This window comes from Protobothrops mucrosquamatus, unplaced genomic scaffold (genome assembly GCF_001527695.2).
Source record: "Protobothrops mucrosquamatus isolate PMUCROS unplaced genomic scaffold, P.Mucros_1.0 scaffold1441, whole genome shotgun sequence".
Classification (NCBI taxonomy): domain Eukaryota; kingdom Metazoa; phylum Chordata; class Lepidosauria; order Squamata; family Viperidae; genus Protobothrops; species Protobothrops mucrosquamatus.
In genome coordinates, this window is record NW_015387623.1 from 116,840 (window position 1) to 130,540 (window position 13,701).

The following is a 13,701-nucleotide window of genomic DNA, read 5'->3' on the forward strand; positions in this document are numbered from 1 at the left end:
TACATAAATAAAATAAAATATATAGAAATTCTAGCAGGAGATAGTTACATAGCCATACAGATCAAATAAAATGTGCAATGTACAGTCACCATGAGATTTGCTGTTTAACAGTTTCAAAACTGTCACAACTGTCACTCCTGAGAACATAAAGGAACCATGGATCTATAACCATACAGTAGGTGCTAACTAAACACTGCAATTTACTGGCTGAATTAATTCTCTAGTTGTTGCAATACAAAATACATTCTAACAATGAATTCCAACACTAGTGACCTTGGAATATTAAATGGAGACTGAATATGAGTGTGCATTTTGTGTGGGTTCAAAAAATGGGGCAAGTGAACTTTAGGCTGTGTCAAACACACATGCACACAAACACACACAGAGACACAAATTCTATGTCCAAGCAGGTCTTTGGTTACTACATGAATTTCATAACGCCCACATGGATACCACAAAAGTCAATTCTGGGTTCCATATTCTTCAATTGTTGTAAGAGACTTAAACAAAGAAATTGAGACAAAACTTATTGAATTGCCAGATGAGCCCAAATTGGGTGAAACAATTCATATCCTACAAGACAGATGTAAAATTCAAAATCTTGATAACGCTAAAGAAATAGGCTGAAAGTAACAAAATGAAATTTAATAGAGGAAAGCTCACTTAGGGAACATATGAAATGGACAAATATAGGATAGACAATATCTGATTTAGCAATGGCTAGAGTAGTGGTTCCCAACCTTTTCTATACCCCGCATCCCTAGAACGCTTCTAATATATTCTCATACACCTTACCAAAATTTGAAATAACAGCAACGAATTATGCACATACACTATAATTTTAAAAACCCAAGTTTTTGTACCTCCTGGAATATCCCAGGTGCGAGGAAGGAGAATGTAGTGTAAACATGAGGAAGGAAGAAACAAACCAAATCACTATACTACATAAGGCCTGGTTACATTTTTATTTCATTTGTCCCTTTAAACTGCTCGACAATAAATTGGAGTGGAAGGCATGAAAAAATAACGAGGGATTTATTCACATGCACAAACTTCTCTCCTTCATTGGTCCTTAGGCATTTCTCTCCTTGACCAGGTCAGCCATGACATAGTTTGGAAGCAAATGGGCACCGTGCCAATATCAGAAAAAAATGCAGGAGAAACTCCTTGAATGGTAGGGCCATGTTCCACACTGTTGTCCACATTGCCTCCCACTTTAATACAGATGGCAAGTGTCCACATGGAAGCTCAAAGCAAAGATGGCAAGACACAATAAATGTGAGCATGAAAAATGCCCAGTTAAACCCAGATGCTGCATTGGATCAACACAAACACAAGATGGTGTTTGTGTTGATACAAAAAGCAGACTTTGTACCTACAGGGAAAATGCTAAGATTCAGCCACATGGTTTTTCTTTCCACATTTGGAACATATCCACCCATATCCTGGATATTATCTATATATTTGCTATCAAGAATGAAACTTTGGCAGCTATGTGCCTTTTCATTTCAGCTTGCCATTAGAGTAAGGGGGGAGTTGTTGTTTTAGATTTGGTTAAGATGGAGAAATGAAACCTCTATGATTCTGCTGAAGACTGTGAGAGCCTGAAACCTTTCCAAGGACACTGAAGCAGGTGTGGAAAAGAAGCAAACAGTTTCCATAACAAAGTGAAATTGTTTACATGGACAATATGAGAGAGTGGGGGTTGGGCCAGAGATATTATTGTTTAATTCTATGAACTGGTGCCTGGGAACCTTAGAGTTAGTTTTGCTTCGACATTACCATGCTGTGTATTCAATAAACAGTAAGATTTTTGGAAATGCAATGAACCTGGACTTTTATTTGGATCCTCGAACTGGATGTTGACATTTGCTTTATATTATTTGACAAAACTGTTGGCATATCTGCTGTCCTTTTTCAAGTTTTTATTATTTGTTGATGTTTCCTTTGTCAGGGCCAAACCGATCGCTGTCCTTCTTTTAATATGTGAAGTGTGTCCTATAATTTTCAAATATAACTGGGTGATAGTAATAGCAATAACACTTAGACTTGTATACTGCTTCATGGTGCTTTACAGCCCTCTCTAAGCAGTTTATAGACTCAGCATATTGCCCCCAACAATCTGGGTCCTCATTTTATCGACCTCGGAAGGATAGAAGGCTGAGTCAACCTTGAGCTGGTGAGACTCAAACTGATGAACTGCTGGCAGCTGGCAGTCAGCAGAATTAGCCTGCAGTACTGCATTCTAACCACTGCTTGTTTTCTGCTTGTCATAATATTCTGTATTAGAGCTTTCAAGTTACTTCTTTCTTCATCCATTGATGTGAATATATTGTATACCTTACAGCTTATATTTAATTGTAAGTGAAGAATGAAACCAGGGTTGGTTTCCCAACAGGCAAAATTATTTTCTATGAATTCACATGACACTAAAGTCAATTGGTGGCATTCCTAGGTTTGATTTGCCTATTTACTTTGTCTCCTTCTAAACCCAGGGGTGGTGGCTAATCACCTCACTCCAGTCCAGGGAATTCTTGTTGCTATTTATTCAAGGTATTCACTCTTACCAATGCTGTTGACAGCCTCCAGGAACCTTCTTCTGCATTTCTTTTTTTAAATGGTTAATAAGAATTTATAATGTTCCGATGGATAGGGTGTTCAGCCAGGATTGCCAGTAGATACTTTAAACATGTGATTTTTTTTTCCACACAAGAGATCCTGTCCACGCTACTATTTTTGCTTCGTGTCACATAATGTGATTCTACCTGCTGCAAAAATTACTCATTATTTGCCAGTACAGCCCAATCTCATAGCACCAAAATGTTTTTTCATTGGGTTGACTTGTAATGACATTGGACATTGCTTTAGCTGAGAGTGAGTTCATTTGGGCTGATCATCATCTTACGCAAGGCAGCCTCAGCCTGATTCCTCATTTACAGTTGACAGTTGTCCTCTTGGTGAAGGAGTGGAGCTAATGGTAAGTGATCATTACCTACCTGAATCTTCAAGAGAGAGCTACTTTAAATAGGGTCCTCAGTTTAGTGTCAGCCCCGAAGATCATTTTTCCAAGTGTCCTCCATTTCCACAAACTCTTAATCTCTGATTAAGGGCCTGAAGACAAAAACATATGAAGAACGGTTGCAGGAATTGGGTATGGCTAGTCTAGAGAAAAGAAGGACTGGTAGAACATGATAGCAGTATTCCAGTATTTGAGAGGCTGCCACAAAGAAGAGGGAGTCAACTTATTTTCCAAAGCAGCAGAAGGCAAGACAAGAAACAATGGATGGAAACAACTTAAAGAGAGAAGCATCCTGGAATTAAGGAGAAACTTCCTAACAGTGGGGACAATTCATCAGTGGAACAGCTTCCCTCCAGAAGTTGTGGGTGCTCCATCACTGGAGTTTTTAAGAAAAGATTGGAGAGATACCTACCTGAAATGGTATAGGGTATAGGGTCTCTTGCCTGAGCAGGGGGTTGGACTAGAAACCTCTAAGGTCCCTTCCAGCTCTGTTCTGATTGAATTCTTTTCATTTATAATGGAGACATTTCCATAGCTGGTAAATTATACCAGGAAAGGCTTGGTGATATTTCATTTCCCATCTTTGGATTAAAACAGATCCAAGAGAACTGTTGCATAGAAGAGGATGTGAAAATGATTCAAGGATCCAAATGCCACTGCTGTTCTTCATTGTATCACAACAATATTTCCTGGGGTATAGCTCTTCTAAATCCTGCAAAACTTCGTATTTCCCTCCCCCCACCCCATATGTATCTCCATATCTGAGTTCAATCTCAGTTGTAATCAAAAGACATAGAAGCCCTGGTGGTTCAGTAGTTAGAATGCAGTATTGCAGGCTAACCCTGCCCACAGACAGGAGTTTGAAACTGAGCTTGTCAGCTGGAAAACTGACAGTCTGGATTCAAGACCCAAGTGCCTTGTGATGGGGTAATGTCAAAACTGGCCCCAACTTGCTCGCTAGGAAAGAATGACCTTTGACGCCATAGGTATTAGAGCGGGGGTAGTCAACCTTGGCTCTTTTATGACTCGTGGACTTCAACTCCCAGAATTCCTGAGCCAGCATGGCTCAGCTTGGAAACCTCTCCCTTTCCCCTCAGCATGGCTGGCTCAGGAATTCTGGGAGTTGAGTCATAAAAGAGCCAAGGTTGACTACCCCTGTATTAGAGAAAAGGTACTTTTACTAGAGACGTTGAGTGCAGCATGAGGGAGGCAAGCTCTGAAGAAAAACCACATGAAAAACATATACTGAAAGCAATCCCTAATATCCAAAATCCTCCCCCCCCTGGGAGCAGTCCAATCAGGTCTTGTTCTGATATTTTGGGAACATGGTGCCTCTGGTTCCATAGCAAATTCCTTTCCCAGGGCCAGTGTCCTTGAAGGCAGAAAGATGACTCAGTTTAGCACCCCTGGTTCCTGTCAGTGTCCATACTCCCCAATTTCCCACAAGAGTATTTCACACCTCCAGCACTCTTCCCCTCCCAAGTGCCCCCTCCCCCCCGATTATGGCAGTTGCTAGCAAGCTTCAAAGAAGATGAAGATAGGCAGCTGACAGGTAAGCTCCTATTCCTTGCCCCAGCTCCTGCCAACCTAGCAGTTCAAAAGCATGCAAATGAGAGTAAATAAATAGGTACCACTTCATTGGGAAAGGTAACAGTGTTCCATGCATCTCAGCCTATAGTCATGCTGGCCATAGAAGTGTCTTCAGACAATGCTGGCTCCCTCAGCTAAGAACCCGAGACAAGCACTTGTCAGACCCCTCCATCCTATGTTGCTTTGCCTGTATACTCTTTTTCGGGGTCTGCCATTCTGGTGGGAGGGGGGCTGGCTGATGGGAGAAGGAATGTATTTGATTTTCTTTGCTGTGTGCTCTTTTCATTGCCCTCCCTCCATGAGAAAGGAATGCGGCTGGAAAACATCTGCCTTATCTCCAGATGCTGGAGCCTGGGACCGTTGGGAAACGAAATCAAGAGAGACCTAAATCACCAGGTTCTCAAAACAACCTGTTACCTATGGATTGGCTAGATTTCAGCCGGACAGTTGGACACTGGGGGGAGGAGTTCTGAATGTGTATTATGATAAAATCTTTGGCGTGATTTTCTCAGACCTTGCTTTGCTCTCCTGCTGTCATTAACTCTCAATAAAGGTTCCTTTTGAAACAATGCCTGTTTCAAGATCGTGTTTTTTTCATAAGGCAACTGGACTTTCTTAGTTTTTCTTTGAAGATGTTTTCCTTCTCATCCAAGAAGCTTCTTCAGCTCTGAAGATGAGAAAAGAAACGTCTTCAAAGAAAAACAAGAAAGTCCAGTTGCCTCGTGAAAAAGCATCTTTGGGATAACTTTTGAAAATGTACAGTATAATTCTGATTCTTTTTTTTTCTGATTTCAGATGGAGCTATCTAATGGAACCACAGTCCAGGAATTCATTTTACTGGGTTTGGAGAGTGGGCAGCAATGGCGATTCTACCTACTTATCCTTTTTAGTTTTACTTACATGATAACTTTGATTGAAAACACCACTATTATCACTCTGGTACATGTAGATGACCACTTATCTCAGCTGCCCATGTACATCCTCTTGGGAAATTTCTCCTGGTTGGAAATGTGCTACGTGACCACCACCATGCCCCGCATGATCTTTGATCTGGCTTCTCCTCAAGGGATCATCTCCTTCCAAGCCTGTTTCCTTCAGTTCTACATTTTCTTCTCATTTGGAAGCACTGAATCCTTGTTCCTCTCAGCCATGGCCTTGGATCGCTATTTAGCCATTTGCCACCCATTCCGCTACCCAACAATCATGTCTCCAAAAAACTGTTCCAAGCTTATAGCTGGTTGCTGGATTGCTGGGTTCTTGGGCTATGCTGTCCCAGTGACTTTGATTTCCAGACTGTCCTTCTGTGGCTCCAATATTATTGACAACTTTGTGTGTGATCAAGGCCTCCTATCCTTGGCTTGCCCGCCTTTTAAAAATGTTTCTTTTATCAGCCAGATTTCCATGAATATTTTGATTGTATTAGGCAACTTTGTCTTTGTCACTATTTCCTATGGCATTATAATCGTCACACTGATCAAATCCGCTAACCAACACAGCAGGAAGAAAGCCTTCTCCACTATATCCTTCCACCTGGTGGTGGTGATCCTTTTCTACGGTTCTGTAGCAGGGATGTATGTATGTCCAAGTGGGAAAAATCAGTCACATGTCACTAAAATAGTCACTGTCTTCTACACTGCCGTCACACCCTTTCTCAACCCCATGATCTACTGTCTGAGGAATGATCAGGTGAAGGAGGCTCTGGGCAGGTTGCTGAGAAGGATGCAGCAACGGCTGAGAAAAAGATGACAATATGAAAAGGGGATAGGAACAAGAAAACAAAACAAAACAAAAAGTTGTAAAATATTTACAGTGGATTTTTAGTTGGCTTTTAGAATAACTCAAAAAGAAAAAACTTTGATAGGATTGGATTTAATTGCATTAGATTGGACTGAATTGGATCAAATTGGATTGGATTGGACTATGTGAAAAATATCAAGGAATGTATTCACATAGCAAAATTTCCTCTTGCACTTGTTTTATATAATAATAATAATAATAATGATAAAGTTGGAAGGGATCTTGGAGGTCATCTAGTCCAACCCCCTGCTCAGGCAGGAAACCCTATACCATTTCGGACAAATGGCTGTCCAGTTTCTTCTTAAAAACTTCCAGTGTTGGCGCATTCACCGCTTCTGGAGGCAGATTGTTCCACTGGTTAATTGTTCTAACTGTCAGGAAGTTTTTCCTTAGTTCTAGGTTGCTTCTCTCTTTGGTTAGCTTCCACCCGTTGCTCCTTGTCTTGCCTTCAGGCACTTTGGAGAATAGCTTGACTCCCTCTTATTTGTGGCAGCCGCTGAGATATTGGAACACTGCTATCATGATCCAAAATTAAGGGGAAAAGGCACAAGGTTTTGGGAAATATTTAATGAAAGAAAAATAGCACCTCTGTTTCCTGAAATATTAAGTATGTTCCTTTCTTTTTAACTGCATTTCCAATTTCAGCAATTGTTTTGTCTGGTCTATTATTTGAAATGATGTAGTGAAATAAAAATACAATATATTTCACCATAAAGAAAAATGAAGTAGATCTGTTCTTTGGCATGAGGACATGTCATTTATAGATTTTGGAAGGACTATGTGCTATTGAGTAAAACCAAGATACCATTGCTAAAGAAAGATACCATCTTCACTGTCAGAATAGAGCTGTATCACTATGCCTGCTCCTACTCAATGGAAGCATAGGAATCAAAGATCCAGGCTACTGTAGGAAATGTGAGATCAAAAACTCCTGTAATATCCAATTGATCAGAATCAAAACAGATTGTTTGGCATAATCAAAAACATAGAATAACCTAAACACTATCAGTAGAAGATCAGTAAAGTGTAGCTAATAAGTGATATCTGGATACTACTACATTACACTGCACTATACGTTATGTTATAGTTATGTTATCATGTCATGTTTGTTACATTATGTGTTGTATTATGTTATGTTGTTATGTTATGTTATGTTATCTTTGTTATACTCTGTTCCACAATAGTGTACTGCATTATACTATCCTATATTAGTGCCATACGAGTTATATTAACAAACATATAATCATGATGCTGAACCGAATAATTTAAGAGTACTGAATATTATGTGGATATATTTTTCGTTGAGAAAGACACAATGTCAGTTGGCACATTCCAAAGTTGAACCTCCTTATTTTAAGAATAATTGTATTTTTCTTGCAAGAATTATTTTTCTTGGTTTCCTTATGTTGTCTGCACAGGTGATGTTACTTAGCCTGGTAATGAAACATCTTCAGAAAAACAAGCACACTCAGAGAATCAATCAATCAGAATAGAGCTGGAAGGGACCTTGGATGTCTTCTAGTCCAACCCCCTGCTCAAGCAGGAGACCCTATACAATTTCGGACAAATGGCTGTCCAGTCTCTTCTTAGAAACTTCCAATGTTGGAGCATTCACTGCTTCTGGAGGCAGGTTGTTACACTGGTTAATTGTTCTAACTGTCGGGAAGTTTCTCCTTAGTTCTAGGTTGCTTCTCTGTGTTGGATATGTTTGCTGCCATGAGTTATTTGTAATAGCAGTAAAGGTGGGAGACAAATAAACAGAAATGATCTGAATCCAGACATACCTTGAGACCTTGAACTATTTATAAAAATAAAGGTGGGATTAAAAAATATATCTCCGAACAAAGGCCCATGCTGCAAAAGTGAAAACTGCTCATAGGTTTGGGGTATGTGGCTGGTTATAATACTTGACAATTACGTGCACAATCTGGTAGAATAAAGAAAACAGAAAGCTGGTTTTATAAGAAAAGTCTAGAGTTTACAGCGAGGCTGAGGAACTTTGGGAGTTGAAGTCCACAAGTCTTAAACTGGCCAAGTTTGAAGACCCCTGTACTAGGAAGACCTAACCTGAAATTAAAGCCTTATTCCTTATGGAAAGTTAAAGCCTTATTCCTTATGGTTTCCTTATGTTCTCTGCACAGATGATGTTACTTAGCCTGGTAATGAAACATCTTCAGAAAAACAAGCACACTCAGAGAATCAATCAATCAGAATAGAGCTGGAAGGGACCTTGGATGCCTTCTAGTCCAACCCCCTGCTCAAGCAGGAGACCCTATACCATTTCAGACAAGTGACTGTTAGTCTCTTCTGAAAAGCCTCCAGTGATGAAGCACCCACAATTTGGATGGCAAGCTGTTCCACTAGTTAATTGTCCTCACAGTTAGGAAGTTTCTCCTTAGTTCCAGGTTGCTTCTCTCCTTGATTGGTTTCCATTCATTGTTTTTTTATCCTGACCTCTGGTGCTTTGATAAATAAGCTAACTCCCTCCTCTTTGTAACAACCTTTCACTTACTGAAATATTGCTATCATGTCCTCCCCTAGTCCTTTTTTTCTCTAGACTAGCCAAACCCAAATCCTGCAACTGTTCTTCATATGTTTTAGTTTCCAGGCCTTTCATTACCTTAGTTGCTCTTCTTTGCACTTTTTTTCCAAAGTCTCAACATTTTTTTTATAATGTGGTGACCAAAACTGGATGCAGTATTCCAGGTGTGGTCTTACTAAGGATTTATAAAGCGGTACTAATACTTCCCGTGATTTTGATTCCATTCCTCTGTTTATATAACCAAGGATTGTATTAGCTTTGGGGGGGGGGCTTATGCTGCACAGTGCACACTGCTGGTTCCTATTTAAGTGATCATCCACTAGGATTCCAAGATCCCTCTCACAGTTACTCTTTTTGAGCCAGGTTTCATCTAATGTCTGCTTGTACCTTTGATTTTCTCTACCTAAATGTAAAACTTCGCTTTTCTGCACATTAAATTTCATTTTGTTGGATAGGGCCCATTGTTCAAGTCTGTCAAGATCTTTTTGGATCCTGAGCTTGTATTCTGGGGTGTTGGCTATTCCTGCCAGCTTAGTGTCATCTGCAAATTTAATGAGTTCCCCTTTTATTCCCTCATTTAAGTCATTTATGGAGATATTGAAGAGTACTGGGCCTAGGACAGAGCCTTGTGGTACCCCGCTGTTTACTTCCCTCCATGTAGATGTAGTACCATTAAGGATGACTCATTGAGTATGGTTACAAATCCATCTGGTGGTGATGCTGTCTATCCCACATTTTTCTAGTTTACCAAGAAGTAGGTTGTGGTCTACTTTGTTGAATGCCTTGCTAAAGTCTAAGTCTACCATGTCCACAGCATTTCGCTGGTCTACTAATTTAGTAACTTTGTCAAAGAATGAAATAAGATTGGTTTTGTTAAATCCTTGGATTCAAAGAGTAGTACAACAGGCATTATGTGAACCAATAGCTTCTTTAATGGCATTGGCAGATTCATGCAGTAAAACGGAGACTCACAGGCCTCCTGCTTCTTCTCTGCTTACAACCAACAACGAACGAACAAGAACGGTCCGGGTAAACTTGTTACAGAGCGCGCGCGCTTTCTTGCGCATGTGCACAAGCTGTCGCCAGTTTGTCTGGCCCCGGGCAGCTTCTGCAGCCTGTTGCCATGGCGACCGCCCGGGCTTGCTTGCTGCAAGTCCCGGGACACAACAGGTTTGGCATGATATGTTTTTAACAAACCCATGCCGGCTTTTAGTTATAACTTTATTTGTTTCTGGATAGAATAGAATAGAGCTGGAAGGGACCTTGGAGGTCTTCCAGTCCAGCCCCCTGCTCAAACAGGAGAACCTATACCATCTCATGACTGCCTAGCCTCTTTATAAAAATCTCCAGTGATGGAGCACCCACAATTTCTGGGGGCAAGCTATTCCACTGGTTAATTGTCCTCACTGTCGGGAAGTTTCTCCTTAATTCCAGGTTGCTTCTCTCTTTGATTAGTTTCCAACCATTGTTTCTTGTCCTGCTTTCTGGTGCTTTGGTGAATAATGTGACCCCCTCTTCGTCATGGCAGTCCCTCAAATACTGGAATACTGCTATCATGTCTCCCCTATTTCTTCTTTTCTTTAGACTAGCCAAACCCAAGTCCTGCAGCTGTTCTTCGTATGTTTTAGTCTCCAGGCCTTTGATCATCTTAGTTGCTCTTTTCTGAATTTTTTCCAAACTCTCAACATGGTGACCAAAATTGGCTGCAGTATTCCAGGTGTGGTCTTACTAGGGTTTTATAAAGCGGTACTAGTACCTCATGTGATCTTGATTCTATGCCTCTGTTTATACAACCCAGGACTGTATTCACTTTTTTGGCTGCTGCTGCACACTGCTGGCTCGTAGTTAAGTGACCGTCCACTAGGATTCTTATTATCTTTTCCAGCATCTTCCCAAGTATTGAAGTTAGGCTGATTGGTCTGTAGTTTCCCGGATCTGTTTTTTTTTTCCCTCCTTTTTTGAAGATGGGAACCACATTGCTCTTTTCCAATCCTCAGGTAATTCCCCAGTCTTCCATGATTTTTTTAAAGATATGGTACAATGATTCTCAGATAACATCTGCCAGCTCCTTCAGAACTTTGGGATGTAATCCATCAGGTCCTGGTGACTTATATTCATCAAGATCAGATAGGTGTTCTCTAACCATTTTCTTGCTTATTTTAATTTTTATTTCTAGTCTGTCTTTTACAGTTAGGTTTTTGTTAGGCTAGGCTATAGTTTCTTTTTGCGTGAAGACTGATGCAAAAGAGTTAAGCAGTTCTATTTCTCTCTGCTGCCATCTTCTCTCTTAAGTGAACCTACTGTTTCCTTGACTTTTTTCTTGTTATTTATATGTTGAAAGAAACTTTTTTGAACTTCAAGAAGTCAACAGCACAATCCTGAGCTGCATATATTTTAAAATATTGACATTCTATTTTTTTCTGGTCATAGTGGATTTATAAAACTAATTAACATTTTGTGGCATTGTCTCCTTATACAAAGAAAGTAACTTTCCTGACAATAGGCCATCATAGACAGATTGCATGGAGATTCTTGGGGGCTTAGAGAAACAGCAAATATAAACACTGGAGAAAGTGTACCATTCATTTTTATTTACGACGAAAGATATTGTATTTTTATTTCACTACATCATTTCAAAGAAGAGAACACACAAAACAATTGCTGAAATTGGAAGCACAGTTAAAAAGGAAGGTACATACTAAATATTTCAGGAAACAGAGGTGCTATTGTTTCTTTCATTAAATAGTTCCCAAAAGCTTGTGTCTTTTTTGTTTAATTTTGGGCCATGAGATTAACTAATATAAAACAAGTGTGAGAGAAAATTTCCCTATGTGAATACATTCCTTGATAGTTTTCACATAGTTCAACCCAATCCAGTTTGATCCAGTTCAGTCCAATCTAATGCAATTGAACCAAATCCAATCAAATTGTTTTGTTTTTGAGCTATTCAAAGAGCCAACTAAAAATCCACTACAAATATTTTACAACTTGTTATTTTTCTTGTTCCTATCCCCTTTTCATATTGTCATCTTTTTCTCAGCATTTGCTCCATCCTTCTAAGAACCCTGCCTAGGGCCTCCTTCACCTGATGGTTCCTCAGAGAGTAGATCATGGGGTTGAGAAAGGGCGTAACGGCAGTGTAGAAGACAGTGACTATTTTAGCGGCAAGTGACTGACTTTTCCCACCTGGAGTTACATACATTCCTGCCGCAGAACCATAGAAAAGGGTCACCACTACGACATGGAAGGATATGGTGGAGAGGGCTCTCTTCCTGCTACTTTGGTTAGAGGATTTGATCAGTGTGACAACTATAATGCCATAGGAAATAGCTACAAAGATTAAGTTGCCCAATATGATGAAAATATTCATGGAAAAAAGGATAAGTGGAGCATTTCCAAGTGGAGGACAAGCTAAGGACAGGAGCCCTTGATCACACAAAAAGTGGTCCGAGACATTGGGGCCGCAGAAAGACAGCCTAGAGATCAAAGTTATTGGGACAGCATATACCAAAAAACCAGCCATCCAGCAACTAGCCACAAGCTTGGAGCAGTTCTTTGGAGACATAATTGTTGGATAATAGAGTGGGTGGCAGATGGCCAGATAGCGATCCAAGGCCATGGCTGAGAGAAATAAGGCTTCGGTGCTGCCGAGGGAGTAGAAAATGTAGAACTGAATGAAACAGGCTTGGAAGGAGATAATCCCTTGAGGAGAAGTCAGATCAAAGAGCATACGGGGCATGGTGGTGGTCACATAGCAGATCTCCAGCAGGGAGAAGCTTCCCAAAAAGTTATACATGGGGAGCTGTGCTAATTGCGCATCTACATGCACCAGCATGATAATAATGGCATTCTCAGCCAAAGTGCTGATGTAGATAATAGTAAAAAGAATAAGAAGGAAGAAACGTTTTTGTTGTCCACTCTCCAGGCCTAGCAAAATGAATTCCTGGACTGTGGTCCTATTGGTCAGCTCCATCTGGAATCGAGTCAGAATTATACATTGTTAAAGATTGTCAAATATATCAATATAATTCGGACAAATTTCTAAAATATCTGATTGTGGGATTACCAAATTCAGAACAAATAGTTTGGCAATATGGATCTCTTCTATGGGTGTCATTAAGAATGTTCAAGAACAGTCCCAGTGCCTTCTATCACTGGACCCTTTCCAATAACATTATGAAAGTATAAAGTGAATGGAATTTCACTTTATATTTCAATGGATACATTGAATAGCATTCAGTGGAAACTGAATGCTATTATATCATCCACATAGCTGCCTTGAATAAAATGTTTAAACTGCACCAAACCTTAGATGGCTTCATCGCATCTACAGCCAAGTACTATAATCCATTTTTTTATAATTTAAAACTGTGCTTTTCAACTTTGAGAAACTTTAAGATGTGTGGATTCCAACTTCCTAAATTCTGCCTGGGGGAATTCTAGAGTTGAAGTCCACATATTTCAAAGTGTTGAGAAACACTGTTCAGAATGAACAACACATGATAAGAGACATGTTGATAGATGATAGATGGATTTAATTTATTTAATTTAATTTAATTTAATTTAATTTAATTTAATTTAATTTAATTTAATTTAATTTAATTTAATTTAATTTAATTTAATTTAATTTAATTTAATTTAATTTAATTTAATTTAATAATTTAATTTATATACCGCCCTTCTCCCGTAGGACTCAGGGCGGTGCACAGCATATTAAAACAGACAAACAAAATACATCAAAGAACAGAAAAAA

General features: G+C 39.6%; 2 protein-coding genes across 2 annotated transcripts; one reads left to right on the top strand and one right to left on the bottom strand.

Moving 5' to 3' along the window:
• The first annotated feature begins 5,404 nt into the window (after positions 1–5,404).
• Positions 5,405–6,355, top strand: LOC107292875 (olfactory receptor 11G2-like). The gene has a single exon (XM_029285244.1). It carries the CDS (start codon positions 5,405–5,407, stop codon positions 6,353–6,355), a length of 951 nt encoding a protein of 316 aa, XP_029141077.1.
• Positions 6,356–11,973: 5,618 nt separating this feature from the next.
• On the bottom strand, positions 11,974–12,921 carry LOC107292877 (olfactory receptor 11H6-like). Its single transcript, XM_015822002.1, has one exon. The coding sequence runs from the start codon at positions 12,919–12,921 to the stop codon at positions 11,974–11,976; it is 948 nt and encodes a 315-aa protein (XP_015677488.1).
• Positions 12,922–13,701: the final 780 nt, after the last annotated feature.

Bases quoted from the DNA above. Each gene is read 5' to 3' on its own strand.
- LOC107292875 (XM_029285244.1), top strand. From the start codon at position 5,405: ATGGAGCTATCTAATGGAACCACAGTCCAGGAATTCATTTTACTGGGT.
- LOC107292877 (XM_015822002.1), bottom strand. From the start codon at position 12,921: ATGGAGCTGACCAATAGGACCACAGTCCAGGAATTCATTTTGCTAGGC.